General features: G+C 37.0%; 1 protein-coding gene across 8 annotated transcripts in view; it reads right to left on the reverse strand.

Moving 5' to 3' along the window:
• PDE4D (phosphodiesterase 4D) overlaps positions 1-20,241 on the reverse strand; it is a 1,287,470-nt gene that overhangs the window by 496,426 nt on the left and 770,803 nt on the right. Inside the window, exon 1 of one of the 8 annotated variants that reach the window (XM_045565997.1) lies at positions 15,010-15,455. The exons of the other annotated variants lie outside the window; for them this stretch is intronic. Coding sequence (XP_045421953.1) covers positions 15,010-15,056 — 47 coding nt within the window. The 5' untranslated portion in view covers positions 15,057-15,455. Of the gene's footprint in view, positions 1-15,009; positions 15,456-20,241 lie in introns of those variants that run through there. 8 annotated transcript variants of the gene reach the window in all.

Below are 20,241 nucleotides of genomic sequence, written 5' to 3' on the forward strand. Positions count from 1 at the left end.
TCCAAAACTCATCCTTACATTTCTGATAATTTCCTGGGGGCAGGGCTCATTGCCTTTTCTTGCCAACATAACACAGCTCATTTTTGATTTGTACACCACCACCACCAGAGTCACTTACTTCCAGCCTTGGGAGGGCTGGAAGTAAGACACACGCATACATTAGCAGTCTTTTTCTTTTTCTTGTCACTGGGGAGGGATCTGTTTATGGAGTGAGCACACAGTTCTCAACCTTCCCTGGGCTGCTTCTACTCTTCCTCTCCCCTTTTCTAATCTCTCCTCCTCATTTCCATCATTCTAGTTAGTTGTACAGCACCAAATTCTCCCTCTGATATGCAGAGTAGCTTTCACCCTCACAGCACCTGAGCACCTACCTGTAGCCAAACCCTCAAGGAACTCTCTTCCTACCCCAAGGGCATCTTCAAAGTATCTCTTCCAGCAAAGGCATTTCTCTTCTCCTGCAAAGATTCTGGTGCCATTTAAGGTGTGTGTATATATACATACATACATATATATATATATGTTTTTTTTTAACCTCACTACATATGCATGTGAGTAGGAACATTATACCTTATTTCTCTTTGCCTTTCCCTCATTATTCCCATTATAAGTTCTGCATATGTATCTTTGTTGGCCACTTTAAATGCTGTCTGGGGCTAGGCAGGGTTTAAAAAGGCAAATAAATAGGCCAGGCATGGTGGCTCATGCCTGTAGCCCAGCACTTTGGGAGGCCATGGCAAGAGAATCCCTTGAGGCCAAAAGTTTGGGACTAGCCTGAGCTCCCTAAAAAAAAAAAACAAAAAAAAAAAAACAAAAAACAAACAAAAAATTAGCCAGGTGTGGTGGTGTGTGCCTGTATTTGCAGCTACTTGGGAGGCTGAGGCAGGGGGATGGCTTGAGCCCAGGAGTTTGAGGCTGCAGTGAGCTACAATGATGCCACTGCACTCTAGCTCAGGCAACAGAGGGAGACTCTGATTAAATAAATAAATAAATAAATAATCTATTATCTCATTGAATCCTTACAACAAATCTGGGCGGTTGGTACTATTATATTTTTCTTTTATGAATGAAGAAAGTGATATTTATCAAAGTCAGGTAATTTGCTCAAAATCAGCCAGTCAACATCAGAGTTGAATCTGAAGTATTTCAATATGGCTGTAAAGAATGGGCCCCTTTCTCCAGCTGAGAGATAAGTATGAGACCCCTCAAATAGTTTATCAAAATACATATGCCACCTCCATTTCCTACCCACCCCTCAGGCTCCAGGTTTTCATACTCCTTGTTATTGGGATGAGAGAATGAGAGCTGAAATTTTGTACAAACTCTTGCAGACATTTCTGATAAATGACACAACTGCCTTCTTTAATGACATCTCCAACCCTCAGCATCTCCATCATGATGAGAACTCTGGCTCTACATCCTTAAAACACCTAACTTGGAGTTAATTTTCCAGGGTGTTCACTGACCAAAAAATATATAAATATATAAAATAGTTATTTTTTTTATCTCACAGATTCCCAGTGCTAATAAAATAGTTCTCGATGCTCTTTCACAATAAAGCAAGAATAAAAGTACAATTCTAATGTGCAAAGGGACTTCAGGTTTTTAATGGCCATCTTAGCTAATAGACATGACTAATATTCTAAATAAAATATGAAAACTATGGCATGTGCTCCCCATTTCAAAGGCTCAACTGAAAAATTATTTTTATACAAAATCTCAATATTTTCAATATTTCAAATATGACTTTCTCCTGAGAAGTAATTTAATGCCTTTTTAAAAAAATAATTAAAATCAAAAAAATATCAAAATGAAAAACTAAAACAGAGTAATAAAATGTCTAAAAGTCTAAGGTGTTGATTACTTCAGAATCCAAGGAATACAGCAGATCCCACTGAATGCACACCTACTTCTTGAGAAGAACTGTGCTGAGCATTTTGTGTGCTATATCTCATTTAATCCTTACAGCAATATGATGAGGTAGGAGTATCAGCCATATTTTTTCTGCATGAGGAAAAAGAGATCAAAGTAAGCTATAGAGTTGCCCAAGGTCATCTAGATCATAAGTGAAAGAATAAGGATGCAATCCTGATTGTCTCCAAAGCCAACACACCACTGACTCTCAGTATTTCATAGCATTTACTATGTATGATGTAGCTAAGTTTGTGAAAAAGACAAAAGGTATATAAGACATGGATGTTTTTGTTTAGTGCTCATACATTTGTCCATTAGAGGACATCACCTGGCAGCAGATAATCATACACTAAATTGCGCAGTCTTTTTGAGTTCACGAGACTTCAGATAAGTGAGCTATCTGAGGCCAAAGAGAGTTTCATGGAAAAGATGAAGTGTTGCAGTCTTGGGGGAGGGAACTTGAAAGATGGTGAGCTTTGGACAGGCAGAGCAGAGGGCAGAAGAATCCCAGGTAAGGAAATCAGATGGGTGTGTTTGGGACTAGTGAGAAGGCTAGTATAACAAAGGAAGGGGAATCTTGTTGGGTAACCGTGAGAATCAAATAATCAAAAATAAAGATAGATTAGGTGAGACACTTACAAAGAACTTTGAGGGTCAAGTTGAAAAATCCCTTTGTTAAATCATTCACAAAGATTTACTGATTCCCAGTACATGGGCCAAAGAAAATAAAAAAGACAGAATATAGTAGATCCTGGAGAATTCTGGCCACAGTCCTGCAGCAATCTCTGTCAAGGCCCTGCTCATATCCCCTTGGCTGTCACATGCCATGTGGAGGGTTGATGAGGAGTCAGGCTCCAGCGTCCTCAGCCCTTCTTCAAACGTGTAGCATTTACATAAAGCTGTTCATCAATAGCTGTCATATCTATTTTATGTATTAGTCATTGCTTAAGCTTTTATTTGAAGGGAGGATTCTGTGACTTCAAAGTATATGTTTGTACTGAGTACACCAAATTCAGGTGAGGATGTGAAGCAACAAGGACTCTCATTCATTCCTGGTGGGAATGCAAATTGTACAGCCACTTTGGAAGACAATTTGGTAATTTATTACAAAACAAAGCATATTCTTCCTATATCATATGGTCCAGCCATCATGATTCTTGGCATTTACTCAAATGAGTTGAAAACTTATGTCTGCACAAAATCCTGCACATGGATGTTTACAGCAACTTTAGTTATAATTGTCAAAACTTGGAAGCAAGCAAGATGTTTTTCAATAGGTGAGTGGAGACATAAACTGTGATACATCCAGACAATGGAATATTATTCAACACTAAAAAAAAAGGAATGAACTATCAAGCCATGAAAAGACATGGAGGAAAGTTAAATGCATATTATTAAGTGAAAGAAGCTAATTTGAAAAGACTACATGCTATATAATTCCAACTATATGACATTCTGGAAAAGACAAAACTTTGGAGACAGTAAAAAAGATGCCAGGTGGAGGGGAGAGAGAGAAATGAATAGGCAGAGCACAGAGAGTTTTTAGGGGCAGTGAAGCTACTCTGTATGATGCCAAGATGGTGGTTTATACATTTTCAAAACCCATAGAATGTACAATACCAAAAGTGAACCCTAATCTAAATTATGGACTTTGGGAGATAATGATGGGTCAATGTAGGTTCATCAGTTGTCACAAATGTGCTACTCTGATGGAGGATGTTGGTAATGGGAGCGACTATGTATGTGTTGGGCCAGGGAGTACATGGAAAATCTCTGTACCTTTGAGCTCAATTTTGCTGTGAACCTAAAACTACTCTAAAAAAATAAAGCCTATTAAAACAAAATATATGTGTATGATTATAACCATTGCACTAAAGAATGGATATATTTAAAAACTCAAATATAGGATATGTATGCTAGAACAATAAGATAAATAACATTAATACTAATAATGGCTAGCACTTACACAACAAGATTAGAAAGACAGAGGCCAGATGAGGCAGAACCTTATGCTGTATTGTATGCAACACAGGGCCAATATGTTTTCTTGGCAAGTAAACAGATACTATGAAGATGATTTTTTAAAGCTTAGTTTAACAGTGAAAGATGTATGAAAAGAGAAAAAAAGAACCACACGTGGAGGCTGGTCTATGTCCTGAGGACGATATCATCTACTGTGATGAAAAGTAATTAAAATGTAACATAAATATTGTAAATGCAGAAAGGGACATAATGAACCATTAGAACCAGCTGCACAGTTAATTTACAGACTTTTGTCATGCCAGCAAGATAAAATATACACATCTTCAAGGAAAGAAAGATCCCTATGTGAAAGTGAATGAGCTGGTTATTGGTTTTGAAGAAAGAGTGTCTTAGATAAGGTGATTTGTAGCAGTAGCATTCGGATTTTGTAGATAAACACAATTCAGCACAACGGCTGCTTCTGCAAATTCAGTTAAACTCTCCCAAGTGCCAGAAATCAAGATATGTGGGAATTATTTATGTTCAAGATGACAATTTTTATAGAAATTTTACCTATCCAGAAAAGCATGGACTATCTCTTGAAAAATTGAAATTAATCTTGAAAGCATTAACTTCCAGGAACACAATTCTGGAAAAGTATTAATAATTTTCACTCTGAAGCATTTATTGAGCATCTACCATGTGTCAAGCACTGTGCTAGGAACTGAGAATCTAATGACAAAGGACCTGGATAAGATAACCGTAAAGGGAAAATCCATCCTGTGGGAAGTAGGTACTGATTCAACATGGGGGGGCACAGCAGTTTCATAAGGGCAAGTGATTCTCACTGAGGCTTGAGAGATGAAGAGGAATGAATTACTCTCCATAATTCAGATTTAGCCCAAGGTGTTCTCTAGGTATGCACTGAAGAGTTCCAAGAATGTAATACAGAAGAGGCAGTTTAGTCCTCTAATCAACCTATAGCTAATGGGTAAGATCTAGGATGGAATTGGCCTGCCACTGAGCAACTCGATTACCCTAGGCAACCTGGTTAACCACTCACAGCCTAGTTTCCTAATCTGTACAATAACAATAGCTACCATTTATTGAGTGAAAGATGCCCTTCTAAGCATTTGACCGGTTTTCTCATTTAATCTTCACAGCAACCCTATGAACTGAGAACTATTTATTGTCTCTATTTTACAAGTGGGGAAACTGAATCACAGAGAGTTTAGATACCCAAGATAACAAGGTTGTACCCTCCTTATCTTGTTAGGAGGCTTGTTAGAAGTCATGGATTTGGGGGAGGATTAAATGAGATAATGTCTATAAAAAGGTTAGTCTATACCTGTCATTAATAACCTCTCAAATGTGATAGCTATTATTATCTTTATTAAATATTATTTTTATGCCCTAAGCCCCTACCTCATCTCAAAAGATGGTACAATAACATTATTTGAAAAATGTAAAAGGTTATTTAATTAAATTATTCCCTAGCCATATAATTTTTGTTACTTATTTTTTCTGTGCACAGTTTTTTTCTTTAATTTTTTTTATTTCATCATATTACAGGGTACAAATGTTTAGGTTACGTATATTGCCCTTGCTCCACCTGAGTCAGAGCTGCAAGTGTGTCCATCCCCCGGAGGGTGCCCACTGCATCCATTAGGTGTGAATATACCCATCCCCCCCTCCCCCCTCCCACCTGCTCGACACCCAATGAATGTTATTACTATATGTGCACATGTTTAATAAGAAAAAATTTATAAAGTATCTTATTAAGTGCAACATTGTGCTGGGTACTAGAAGATAAAGTAGACCAAAGCAGTCAAGGTGGCTACTTCCATGAATAGAACAGAATATGATTTATTACTATGAAGTCTCAAAGGCTAGTTTGGTCAGAGAAAGTTTCTTGAAGCAGAAGACTGTGCAATGTAGACCTCATAGGGTATTTTTGTCATCCTTTTAAATGGTGACATCCTGAGGCAGCTTAGCATTCAACCTCTCTTGAAAATGAAATCTTACATGGATTATTTTCTAAAAAATAGAATTTGTTTAACAAATATTTTCTTCTTTTATAATCCAGACACTCAAAAGTATAGGGCTCCAATGCCTTACTATATGACTTGTACGTGGTCTCTTCCACTGCTCTCAATAACACTACGGTTTTCTCAATTTGCCCACTATCAGCTTGCTACCTTTCCTTTCTTCTCTAGAACAGCAAAGGCCTCTCCATTATTGTACCAATTATTTATTTAAAATTTACTGAGCAACCCAACAAGGTTCCTGATATTGAGAACTTTGTACAACATTATTTCTTTAGACTAGATGGGGGTTAGATGGAAAAGGAAGGGCCCGAGACTTTTATCAAGAGAAAAGTTGGGAAGACATGAGGAATACACAAATTATATGCGAGATATGTTTTCTCAAGTACTGTGGATATCAGCATTAATAGGCATAAAGTTGCTGTCTTCCCAATGAAGAAGGCTGCTAATTTAAAGTTAGGTTTTGTGGAAAAGGAATTAAGTGAAATACCTAAGGCTGAGAGGCCAAGGGTTTCCTATAGGAGGGGCCAAATACTTCAGAAAAGCATCAGAGCTCAGTCCTAGAGTAGTTCGTTTATCAGTGTGTATTGTTTCTGTGCATTACCTTTAATCAAAGGACAGTTAGGCCTAAACAAGACAGAAATGAGTAAATTAATTAGATCAGATATAGACCATAGATTTTTATAGCAACACAGTGATCATTTTGTCAACCCCCTCATTTTCGGATCTAGAAAAGAAAAACATGGAAACTCAAGTGAGAGGAAGAATGAAGTTCCCTTATAAGTGATTAGGACTGTTTAATACCCACCCCATTTAGGGTTTTAGAGCCACATCAGAATTCCCACAAAGAGAGCCCTGTACAAAGTAATGGTGAGCACTGAATGCCAAGAATATCAAAGAGGAAGCTCTGTTGAGATGGACAGAAGAGATGAAAGGAGTTCATAATATTGGCTAAAGTCATGGTACCCTCCAGGGTTTATTCCTACGGCCTATCAAATGATAAGGCTATTTAATAATGTCCCTTGATTAACATCTTATATTTTTCATTTCCCTCTATTTATCATGGAAACATAAAAGAGAATTTAAATTTATAAATATTTAAACAAGGTTATATGAGTTCTGATTAAAGTCATATTATGCTTGGTCATTTTCAGTAAGTTTCCCAGAGACTGGTGATGCTTTCAAGTAAACTTCACAAGGGTTTTGATTGTAAAAGCAGGTTACATATATATGGATTTGTGACATTCTAACATAAACCACAGAAAGGTTCTTATTAAAAAAGGAGCAAAGCTGAATCATTTTGCCTTTCCTTCCCACTGTGATTTTCATTCATTTGAAGATAAAATTCAAAGCAAACATCTTAGAGCTTCTGTTTGTCACCCAAGAGTTATTTCAAGGCAGCATATGAAATCTCACATTTCTAAAATCAGGTCATGTACTGGAACTGCATTCTAATTAATATGTTCATAAAATGGTTTCTATCACTGCCAAATAAAAAACGACAATAAAGTCAACTCTGTATTCCCTGGAATCCCAAAAAGCACAATCAATAGGAGAAATCCTAATCCTAAAACAGTTCCTAATTTAGTAATTAAGAGCTATAACATTTCTCTCATATCTCTACCCCTTTCCCTGACATAATACTTTGTGTAAATAAATTTTAAAGTAAAGTAAAACATCATTTATTGACTGAAGATATTCTTTTGGCATCACTGACCTTTTTCCACTTGCTTGACCCCCTTGTACTTCCCTCTTCAGTAGCCTTTGCAATTCCCCACAGTAGCTGTTATAGAACCTTACTAAACTCCTCTACCTGCTCCTCCAAGGTCCTCCTTCTGAGATGTGATCTTGAATTCTACTTCCCAGAGGAAAACCCAAAACTCCCCCAGGTTCTCCTTCCATTTACCTAATCTCTACATTACCTGCATCCTCCATCCTATCTCAGAGGAAGTCCTGTTCCTCTGCTAGTTCCCCAGCTCTGTATCAGGGTACTTCCTTCGGGACATGCTCCCCACCCTTAAAAGCGTCTGGTGTTCTTCACGAGCTACTGGGTTTTCCTCCCTCTTACTTTCCCCTGTCCTCCCCTTCCTTCTCTCCTCCTTCTGTCTTTCTTATCCAAAATTTTTAAAGAAGTGGTTTGTCTTACTTCTCTCTGCATTTATAACCCTTGAAATGTAACTTATTCCCTTAAATTCCCTTAAATAACTCTCCAAAGTATTACCAGTAACTACTTATTCTCAAATCCATTGAATGTGTTTTTAGTCCCTCATTTCTAGACTTCTGCAAGGTATTTAGATCAAGACAGTTAAGTTGCTTCATCCTTTGGACTCCCATAACACTTCGTGTACAGCTGTATTAATATGCTCCCTACTTTACTGTAATTATTTGTTTTGGTAGCTATTGTCCTCACTAGGCTATGAGTATCTCCAACACAGGACTCATCGTATTTATCTGGGCATTTATGTGTAAATATATTGGTATGTTCCACCTGTTCCAATATGATTAACTAAGCATCTCATTTTCCAGCAATTCAGATATTGGGCTATTTTATGATTAAAATGCTCCTTTAGCATTTAGCTCTGATTTCAGATAATGCTAATATGCTTCACCTGCCCACAAAGTAAATTTTAAAGACCTATAATAAGTTAAACCTTTTGAAGAATGTACTAACAATGGCAACAAAACCCAAAACTTATACGATCTTTTACTATAGGCAAAAAGCACTCTCAAAAACATTTCAGCTGACTTTTACAAAGTCGAGGTGGAGCCTATGTCAAAGCAGGGCCAGGGCCGAGCAGTTTGGACGTGGCCCAGCCACGCCCCGTAGAGATGGTGAATGGAGCTGTGTGTGCCCAGAGAAAGGGGTGCCTTTTGCTTTGCACGGATGCTCTGTCCATTCACCAAGCACCGCAGTTTGCATTTCTACTTCCTCTGTCCCAAATGTGGCCCCTTTGCTAATGTATCTGCCCAGAAAAGTATCTTTTACTAATTCACAGAAAGGGTCTTATTGGCCAGAGTGGCCCTGGGAATACAGTTCCCCACAAATTCCTTGTAAAACTTTTCATTCTGAGAAAACACAGAAAGAGCTGCTGACACAGCCTAAGTACAGGTCATGGTTCTAACACGAACAGGAAGAGTTTCTCAAGGAAAAACCATTCACATTCAGTAGGCATCCTACGTATTTACCCAACTTGCTAAACAACAGGGTGAATCTGCTTATTTTCTCTGGTTTACTGCTAATCTATTTTTCCAGAAGATCCCTGGGTGGAGTGCTAAGGCATCTGCCACAAGAACAATAAAGTGGATTAAAAAGACACTGGGCTTTAAAATCAGGCTAGACCTGGTTTTGAGTGGGTCAGTTTTTCTAAGTAATGGATATGTGACTTTGAACAAGTTATCTAACCTTGGTGAGCATTACTTTCCTCATCTGCAAACAGGGATTACAGTAAGACCCACTTCAGAGAGTTACTATTACCATTAAATGATGTAATTTTTTTTGTGAAAACATGCCAAACACACAGGAGAGTTTGACAGTACTGATCTCTTCTATGAAGTATACAATAGTCATATTTGCTACCTGTTTAAACGAAGATTTACTCAAGAGATTTTAGCATGCCGTTGTTAACATTCTAATAAGTTATTGTTACTAATGTGCTTTGAGATTTTTTTTTTAATAGTCTACTCTTTAACAAGAAGTGGATAAATATCTGCTGCAATCATTTTCAACCATGGTGAAAAGCTCAGAGAGCTTTCACAAGGTCACACAAAACATTAACACCAGAATTGGAGTTATATATATATATGTATATATACACACACAAACGCACACACACACACACACACACATATATAAAATCTCCCCAAATTTGTAGGCTGGTACTTCTCAAACAACTGGAAACATCATCCAATAGTCCATCAAGTGATAAGCAGTTGTAGTAGTTAATTTACAGCTCAGAGACATTTTTGAGCTATCATAAAAAGGGTGGGATGATGCTATAGCTAGACAAGTACTAATGAACATTAACACTGTGGGATGTGATTGAAGGAGGAGAGGAAGGGGAGAGTGGTTTAAAATAAAAAAGAAACTTTCAACCTGTGTCAAGTGAGAAAACAGTTGTTCAGTTCTTGAGTTCTTCTTTCATCTCAAGTTTCTAAACTATTTTCCTTTTTCCATTACTTCCCTATTTTTTTCTGAACCCAGATACCTCAGCATTAGTGGGAGTAACTCAATAATAGGCAACTAAAAGGGTGCAGCAAATAAGGAGTGGAAAGTCAGAAATTTAATGGAAGCTAAACATCCCAAACTCTTGGCTATTAATTTTCCTATGATGGAGAATATTTTCTTTTCTTCTTCTTGTAGGATAGCTAAGACCTCCCTGGCTTGGACCACCCCCTTAAATACTACAGGGACTAAAAACTATATTTAATTTCCTTAAGTTGTGAGCACATCGATATGACTAATGACAACTTTCCTCCTCTATTATACCATTCCTAATCAATTTTTTAAAAATATTAAAACATAAAAATATGAATTTTTATTTTGAAATTTAAATTCCAAGGTATTACTAGCAGAAATTAAGGGGAATACCACTCAAGAGAAAAATTATATATTTAATAAGATCAATATTTTATCTAATGGAAAATCTTTGGTATATTTTATCTAAACCTGAACTTCTGCCTTAAACAATAACTGACTTTACTGTTGAGCCCCAGGGATTGATGAACAAAAGGAGTTTGTTTCCTTCAGAGTAGAGGAGGAAAAAAAAGAGTTTGCATAAGTATAAGCTCTATCTAAATTTTATTGGTCATAATGTTTACAAATAAATTGTGTTTGACCCTTACAGGAATTCAGAATCAAGCTGGGAGTCTGGTATTTATATTTTAGAATTTTGTCACTCAGAGGAAGAGATGGTAGAGTCAGCTATGTCCTGCAATTTCATTAGAAGATAAGCAGACACTGGAAGAAGTTTAGGTTGACTAAAATGAACAGAGTTCCATTATCTTACATGAGACTTGATACATTCTGTCCTTCGATACACATATAGTCATCAAACTCAATTTCTCCCACCCACTCAAATCCTAATAAAATAAGTGAGGTTATTATACTGGTCAAAACACAAACTCTAGAAAATGTACTTCTGAACTGAGATTTTATAGTTTCAATGTATGAAGAAAGGAAAATTTTAAAAGATGAGACTCTAAGAGGCTCGATAGAAAGGATTATCCCTTCATTAAGAAGCAGGCCATCTTGCCTTTCTCTGCATATTTATTCATTAGATTAGTTGTTTTAAACATACACACAAACATAATGAATGGATATATAAATATTGTATTATTGCTATATTGATTTATATCTTGCTTCATTCCATAAAGGATTTAGATCAAATAGAACAAAACAAAATGAGTTAGTTTACGAGTTGAACCCTTGGTCTACAGAGGAACAGCTAAACTGTGATTTTCTAGACTAAATCTTATACAAACCGGCAGGAAAGAGAAAATCTACAGAAGAACGTGGGGGCCTAGAAGAAGAAACAAGAAGCCTCAATTTGAGTCAAGGTGCCATAATCACCCCATTTTGCCTTTTGATTGGAGTCACCTCTCAACATCAGAGGCAGTTTGATAGAAGCATTTTATGTCTGATCTTTAAAAAATTAAATTGTAAGCCCTAAATAAATAAAATAAATAAATAATCACTGTCCATAATCACTAGTCCCAAATCTTCTCCTGGCTTCCTCAGAGGGGCCCTCAATGGCTGGACTATATATATAGCTTCCCCAGCAGGGCCCTTTAGCTTCTCTCTTCTACTCTCCTTTCTCTGAGCCATTTGAGTCCATCATAAAAAGGATGCAAAGGTATGCAAATAAAATGCCCTCCCAAATTCAACACAGCCTCGATGTTTCTGGCATGAAATTATAGCATTTTTACAAATCAGATTATATAGAGTTGTGATATAGCTTTTAAGTAAGGCCCCAAACTGCAAATATATGTTAGTCACACTGTGTAAAGTCATTCATGTTAGACTCTTGCATGTGATTCCATGTCAGAAAGCTTCCAAAGAGTCCCCTTAATTGCTGCTAGGTGAAATTTAAATTCCTAGAAAGCTGATTTGCATTTCCTTTCTTTCCACCACGTAAGATCCGTTCCTGAATTGCCAGGCTACCTTTCTCTTCTCATAACTAGTCAGAATAAAAAATAAGAAAAACTATATAGTACTTATTTACTCAGTGAGGCAAACCCTTATCTTTGTTTGGCTTGGCAGTAAAAAGGCTGAAAAGTGTAATGGAAAGTGGCCTTCGCAATAAAATCCTCCAGCAAATATTTTTTTCTTGTAGCTTCAAACAAGAAAGACACATTCTTCAAACCACTCTTTCAGCACTCAAGGGGTAGTGTTCTATTAAGCCAGGTAATAAGACCTCTTATTAACTTTAACCTGTAGCCAACAAATAGTGAATTCTTCAATGCTATTGCTCAATTATCAACACACCATCTCTAGGGCAGGAGTATGAGAGTCCACGTGGGAACTCTGCACAGGCTCTGTTTCTTTCACTATCTCTGATAAACTTTTGAAAACTACTCTAGACCTCTTGTGTCTCAATTTTCTCTTATTCTTGCTTTTCAAAAAGCAGAAGAGAAAGAAGCCAGTGCATGCCACATCTTGCCTCTCCAAAGGGTTTAGAGCCTTCCTAGAAATGAGCTAGGACTCATGAAACCAAAGTACACATCTCCTTTAAAATGTTTATTATTCCCTGGCATTGGTCTGTTGCCAACTTCTGATCTATCCTTTGTGAAGAAAAAGATCTGTATGTGAGAATGAGGAAAGGGGGAGTCTTTGAAGATGAGATGGAGAACAACTTAGCAAACCGTCTCTTTTTTGCATAATATTTCATGAGTATGAAATCCGATCCAATAGGGGATCTTACAGTAGGACAAAGGGAAAGAAGGTTCTCTGTCAACAAACACCTAGAATCTCTTACTGCAGTATTGAAAGGTGAGGTTATAAATAAGAGGCAACAACAATTGGGGAAGTTAAGAACCAAGCACAGCATTAATTAGGTCACCTGGAAAAAACCACCACCTTCTTCCTTGGAAACCAACGTCGTATGAATGAATCCTTCTAAGGGGCCCAGAGAAGAATAGACACACAGAGCACCCTCACTCCACATTGGCTCAGTGTGGCCCCAACAACAAATTGGCATACCATGCAGTGAAATGGATAAAGGGTTACCAAGCTCCAAGCACAAAAGAAAATCACCAGGACTCCAAACTTCTCTACACAGCTTTCAAACATATGTATTACAGATCTGGAGGAGGATGAATAAGCAAATTTGCATTCTTTCCAAAACTACAGAGTTGAATAGCTCATTTCTTTCTAGTCAAAATTAGAGGTGAGGGTAATGCAATAAAATAAAATACGGTTATAATGTTAGACAAAGAGAACATGCATACTACCTATTGCAGCATAAACAAATGGACTCGAACAACAGGATTTAGGTAGAACAAAAACTGTTGCTTTATAGCAAGGTATACTTTATGAGAATGGCATTTTTCCCCTCTAAATAAATCTTAAGAGGTATAAAATTAACCATAAAGAAAGGCATAAGGAATAGAAGGAAAAACAATTGACAAATGCCTACTATGTGCCAGAAACTGTTTCTAGGATCTTTTAATTTCAGGATTAAAGACTATTGATGTGAATTTTTCTACAGGGATGACAAGGACCTCATTGCTGATGCCCGACCCTCACCACCAGGACAAGCAAGGCGATGGCACAAAGACTCCCACTGAGTTGGAAACTCTGGTGATGCAGTTGGAAGTGGGCCACTGAGGTTTGCAGGCACGTCACCCAGACTCTCTCCCAAGCACATTAGAGGCTGGGGACGGTGGCTGTGGTCAGAGAGAAAGAAGATACGCCACAGCGTTGACTCTGGATGTATCTGGTGTTGACAAAAAATAAGCACCTGCCTTGAGTGACAGAGGATGTCTCCTACCCTTTTCTGCAATAGATTTTTAACTGAAAACTGAAACATCTGTAACAAACCAGCAGGTGCTTTGGGTGGTGCCTTAATCTCTCAGGAAGCTTTCATTTGAGACATTGTTATAAAGAACATTTAGAAAGCCCTCAGAAACCTGTATTTGGATATCTATTACTTATCCTGAGTCCAGTCAAAATATTTACCTGGAAAATATACTTTCAAAATCAGACACGTTATAATACCCAAAACAACCCATGTTTGTAGACACAAAGCCTTAACATGTGCCTTTATTATACATTCACAAAGTTTCTGCTATGAGAGACTGAATCCAGAGGACCCTAAAGGTATGGTAAAAACAAGCAATTTTCAAATACTGACCTTTTCTCTTATAATACCCTCAGCAATTAGTTCCTATACATATTGAGTCATAAACTCTAATAAGAAATAGTACATGATATCACATGTCCAGGGACTTTAATACATTGCAGTGAACCTTAATACATGACCAAAAATCAAGACATTAAACAAGTTCTATGAGAGTCTGAGCACTTCATGACTCATGTGTTAGACTTCTACTAGACTTCTATTGGTTCATTATGGTAGAAATATTTCTTGAATAGCTAAAATATTCTTAAATGTGAGGCACCATCACATCTTAGAATTATTTCACAATTGAGTCAACATGCTAAGTTTCCCTTAACCTTCTTTTGGAAATTCAGGTAAATTGTATTAGATGTCAGAAATTTCATGTGTGCCCTTCCCCAGGGAATTTTTTAAATAAAAGAAAACAAAACAGCAAAATACAAAGCCCAAACCTCCCCTTTTCTTTTATTTATGAGTTAAATAGTTGCTATTCTCAAAGTTGTTTTTTCTTTTTCTTCCATGAAATTTGAGCAATTGTAAATGTCCTCATACTTGACTTATTTTGAGATGCTTTATATTAACAAGTAATTTTTCATTGCATAACCATTACTTTCTCAGACATTTGGTTTTACACATTTTACTTTTCATTCTCACTTGATACCAGTATTCCTGTTCAAGACAAATCCTCATCCAGTCCCTGTCATGGAATTTTATAATTCTGAGTTTTACAAACTGAAGGGGTATTGATTACTCACCATATCCAGGAATGCCTTCTAAAGGGGAAATTATTCACGTGCATCATGTTCGCAGATCTTCTGTCATTAATATTTTCCTTGTCTCCTATGTTACATGGAGTGGTTTTCACAGATGAATTTCAACTCTCTTGTTTGAGCAGCTATCATGGGCAATTATTGCAACAAGTATTAAATTCCAAAAAAATCTCCCCCCAAAAACAAATAGCAATAACAAAAGCCCTTCCAAGATTTGAAGAAAGAAACATCACAGAGCACTGCAGGTATGGGTCCATCCATTTAGGTTCCACTAGTTAGTCAACACACTAAAATAACCAGTTCAACCGCTAATCCTAAATGGTGGCAAATATTGTCCTGGTAAAATCTAACTGCCTTGAGTGTAAGTTAATGCATCCTCGCAGGAAGGACTCTGGAATGTGGGAAAAGAGGAGTCAAAAGACAGTTTCTTGTTATCCTTGTTAAAGAAGTATTAGAAGGGAAGTGGAAAACTTCAGGTTGCTTTGCCATGCTGTCCTTTAGAAATGAATATTGCTTTTTCTTCTTTCTTAGGCACATATTCACTTTAACGCAGTGCTACCGTCTGAGACGTGTCGGACAAAGACCTGGGCAGAGGGGCTAGAAACCATGTATAACCAAAGCCAACTTCTTTCCCCAAACCTCAGAGTTGCTGGCTTCAACTGCAAAAGTAGGAAGGCAACGAGTAATTTCTGCTTTGCAGGACAGGATTTCCATTAGCTACCATCATGACTTCAGAAGGTGCTGTCGTGATGAAATTCATTTCTGCTGCCTATCCCCATAGTAAGTCTGTCTGCTCTCTTTAAGTAAAATGACTAAGCTATTGATTCTTTCACTGCAGAATCCCCTTTAATTTGTTATTATCAAAACCATGTGCGGGCTTTTCATATTTTGCCTTGGAAAGAAAAGGAATTTCACAGCTGCAAGTCAGACGTTGTCTAAGAATTTCTTCCCCGCTGTCTTTCTTTTCTCTTCTCTCTCTCTCTCTCTTTTGTTTTTTTCACCCCAAATTCAGTTCCCCAATAGGTGTCATTTACTCTGATGCTCTGACATCTTCTGAAAGATTCTCATGCCCAAGCTATACAGACCTTGCATGCTTTTAAAACACAATGGCAACAGGCTCCTGCTGGAGTCCCCCAGCGCCGAATTTCCAGCCCAACCTTTGGAATCGTCGCAGCCGCCTTGTCTGCCCTGGGCTGTGCCGCCCCGGCTCTGAGCAGCTCAGGACACTTGCAGCCTCCTTGGTACTGTACATTAACTCTGCAGCAGCCCGGCTCGCCTGCAGACACTGCTGCCTGACAGGGGATGTGCTGGCGTCAAGGGGGCCCTCTAGGTGGGTTCCCAGACACTGCAGAGCCGCGCACTCCCTGCTAGCCTCCGAGGCAGGGTGAGCAAAAGGGGTTAAAAGGCAAAGCTCGCCCCGAAAGGGCAGATTTCTTTCAGTAAGTAAGTACTGGGCAAGAAAAGCTAAACAGCAAGAAACCTGTAAATAACCTCATAGGGAAACGACACCTTGAAAAAATAGATATTACGGATGGAAGATTTTGCTTTTTGTTTTGTTTTCCTTCTTACCCAATGAAAAGAAAGGGACTAAAACAAGTCCAGAGCTAATTTGCAAGTGATAGGGTTTGGTGGATTCGACTCCTTTAAAGAAAAAAACAACAAAATTATTGGGGTGGGGAAGCCTTGCTTACTCAATGATTTGTAACCATTTAGCTACAGATGACCATAGGGTGATTTTTGGACAGGAAATCCTATGGAAGCCAGTTCTGCAGAAGTCAGTTATATACTTCAATTGCAGTTGCGCATGCCATAAAGCTGCTTGTTTGATTAGGGGGTGTGTAGATAAGAGAAGAGCTGAGATAAAACATTGCAACGCCCATTTTTGCATTTCCTCAAGCTTGCCCCTTTGTTGTAAAAATTCTGTTCAGTAATCCCCTGAAAGCACCCCATCACTGTTGATGCCATTTTGGAGCAAGCATAAAATATTATAGTAAACTCTTCTAATAGTAGGTTGGCACTTAAATGGTGTTCCTTTGAAATCAGTAGAAGAATAGACTTTACAGTAGAAGTGTACTCAATATTAATGTATCACTTTTAACTTACGTATTTTAAAAGCCTGTTATGTAATTGCTTAATATTAAATGGAATACTGGCAACACTTAATATATCATGCTATTATCTTCAGTTAGGATTTCCCCAGTGAGGTCCTGTCATTGCAGAAAGCAGTACCCAGTGTTGGGGGGAGGGGCATTTCCCATAAATTCAAAACCGGGTATAAAGGAATCTAGCAAGTCTTGAAAACTGCCATAATTTGGGGGGGGATTTTCATTTTGATTAAATGATGATCCTAATAGAAGCATTCCTGGGAGAAAGAAGAACTGAGTGATTCCTTTAAAGTGATTCCTTTCTGAACTTGTACGTTCAGAAAGATGGCACCACAGCATAAATGGAACCTGAGAATATTTGTCGGGATTTCCTGTCCTAGGCAGGACACAGCCTAGGCAGTGTCCTCATGACCTCTTTTTGCTAAAGGGTCTAAATCTCTACCATGAGGTCATTTGTGATCTGACCCAGAAAACTTTAGCCTAAATCGTTTTAAACAAGCTTTGAATGCTTTGAATCAAGCATCACAGAGTAATTAAAAATTTGATATTATATTAGATATTTAAATATTATTATTTAAGAGCTAGGAAAACTTACAATTTCCCAGGTCCTATTCTAAGAGCTCTGCATTATTAGCTCATTTAATCTTCACGATACTATTAGGTAAGGACTGTTATTAGCTCTGTTCTATGGGTGAGGAAATCCAGGCGCTCAGATGTTAAGGAACTTGCTAAAGGTCAAATATCTAGTAAGAGTCACCATCTGAATCAAGGAAGCCTGTCTCCAGAGACTGTATACATTATCACTGTATTCTAGCACCTCTGTAATGGTAATAATAACAGCTTGCATTAGCGTTATGCTTTCTAAAATGATTTTTACATGTATTATTTTAGCATCACAGAATCATGCTGAGAAGAGTAAGACATTTGTTACGCCCATTTTGAAGATGAATCTCCAAAAGGATTTTATGTGATCATCATCCCACAGCATGTTAGTAGTAGGTCTGGAAGAGAATCCAGATTATTCGACTCTGGTTAGTGCTCTTTGATGATGCTGCTGCTGATGATGACAGATACTAATTTAATTATTTCAAAACCAACATTTAGTCCTTATACCAGAAGAGTAGGTCTCCATGGAAAGCAGCAAATGCAAAGAGTTTTAAGAAACGATGTGGAAATGTATTTTCCCTTGTCATGAACATCATTTATCTGACATTTCTTTATTTTATTTTTTTAGTCCATTCTATTATACTTTGTTTATATATCAAAGTGTTTCCTATGGGAGATATAATAGCAAGAATATCTCTGAATATTTCTCAACTACTACACAGTACAACATGTAATACTTGTTAGCTATGCTTCCATTTGTGGGCAATGACATAAGCAAAGCACTTTACAAATAGAAATACAAATAATTTAGTCATCAGATCACAAAAGGAGGTTTAAAATTAAAATGTATTTAAACTAAGAGGAGATTTTAATTGAATATTTTTAAAGTAAACTTTTCTTAGATTTTTATATATTTTTACACAGGTAAAAGTCTAGAATAAAAAAATAACAAATTAAAACAAAAGGAAACACAATTGAGAAGCTGGGATAAATAGAAAATCCAAATTTCTGCTTGAAGGATAACAAAGAAAAAATGCAATTTATTTCACAGTTCAAGACTACAAACTAATAAAGAATCCTAAATTGAGTACTTTTATAGACTCAAGGCAACAAATATAAAAAAATAGGTTTGCTTATAGAATAGAAATATCTCATTTCCAGCATTTTTATTCCATCTATATTAGAAACAGGGTCTTAAGAGTTATAATCACTAATTTACAAACTGACACTTCACAAAACTTAATACTTCATAAATGTGTGCCCTTCAAGCAATAACAGTTTGGTTACATGTTATGATTGCCTGAAATAAAAAAAATAGGATAAATAAATAAATAAAAGAAGTAACAGTTTGGCAGAACTAATAGGTTTGTAATTTAAAAATAAGTTCTCAGAAATGAATAATGTTGATGGAGACGGGAAATACTAATCTGTTTGGTTCTACTAAAAGATAACCATCCTTTCATGGAACTTCTAAGAAATAAAAGAGTAATCATGAAAGACCACTTTAATGGCTGATCTGAACCCCATTATTTCTACCATCAAAGGAGTGCTAACTTTTAGCAGGGCACCACAGATTGGTACAACCTTGGTGAGGTCTCTATAGCTATCGTGTAACCTCCGCTCTACCAGCACACCAGGCTTGGTTTTTTGTTTTGTTTTTTGTGGTTTTAAAATTTTATTCCCACAGCAAGCACATGAGTAATTACTTTTTCAGGGATGGACTTACATTATCCACCCTTATATGAAGCTGACGTAAAGAAAGAAAAAAAAAAAACAAAGCATCAATTAACTGATAAACTACAAATTCAGAGCAAACCCAAATAAAAGATTGTTAATAAAAAATAAAATTTAAAAGATAGCTGGTAAAGTATTGAAAATGAAAGTGATAACAAAATTTAGTAAAAAAGTTTGTCAAGTCATAAAATCAAAGTCATGAAATCCTTAGTATGAAATTAAAATCCTGACAATCAAAATAAAATTCTGCTTTTGTACCACTATAAAAAAAAAAGATTGTTTAGTGCAAGCAGAATCAGAGCAAGAAATATTAACTATCCAGTGTCCCCATGTCCTTTGCTAATGAAGTCTTTTTCTCACAGCTAGGATGTTATGCTCATAAGAGTGAAAGTTTTCAAACTAAATTCCTGGGAACCCTGTGGTTTTGCAAAGCTACCAAAGGGCAACTGATAGGTAAAGGGAAGCCAGGTTCCAACCAGAGAGCCCCTCTGCTTTTACCAGTTTGATTTCAAAGTTTGGTTTGAAAAAGGGAGTCTGGTTCTTTAAAAAAAAATGTTTACAAAAATGTAACAGTAAGAATACAGAATTAACACTTTCTAGGCAAATTCTTATCCTCACATTATCAGTTTCAAGACTCCATCCTCTTCAAACCCCTTCAATTGACACACTTCCTTCACAGTAAACATAATGACTAAGTTGTACATTTATGCTAATACAATCATAGTGTAATAAAGTCACACCCAGTCTCTTCACTTGGGTGTTTCCTAAACTC

This window comes from Lemur catta, chromosome 12 (genome assembly GCF_020740605.2).
Source record: "Lemur catta isolate mLemCat1 chromosome 12, mLemCat1.pri, whole genome shotgun sequence".
NCBI classification, from domain to species: Eukaryota; Metazoa; Chordata; class Mammalia; order Primates; family Lemuridae; genus Lemur; species Lemur catta.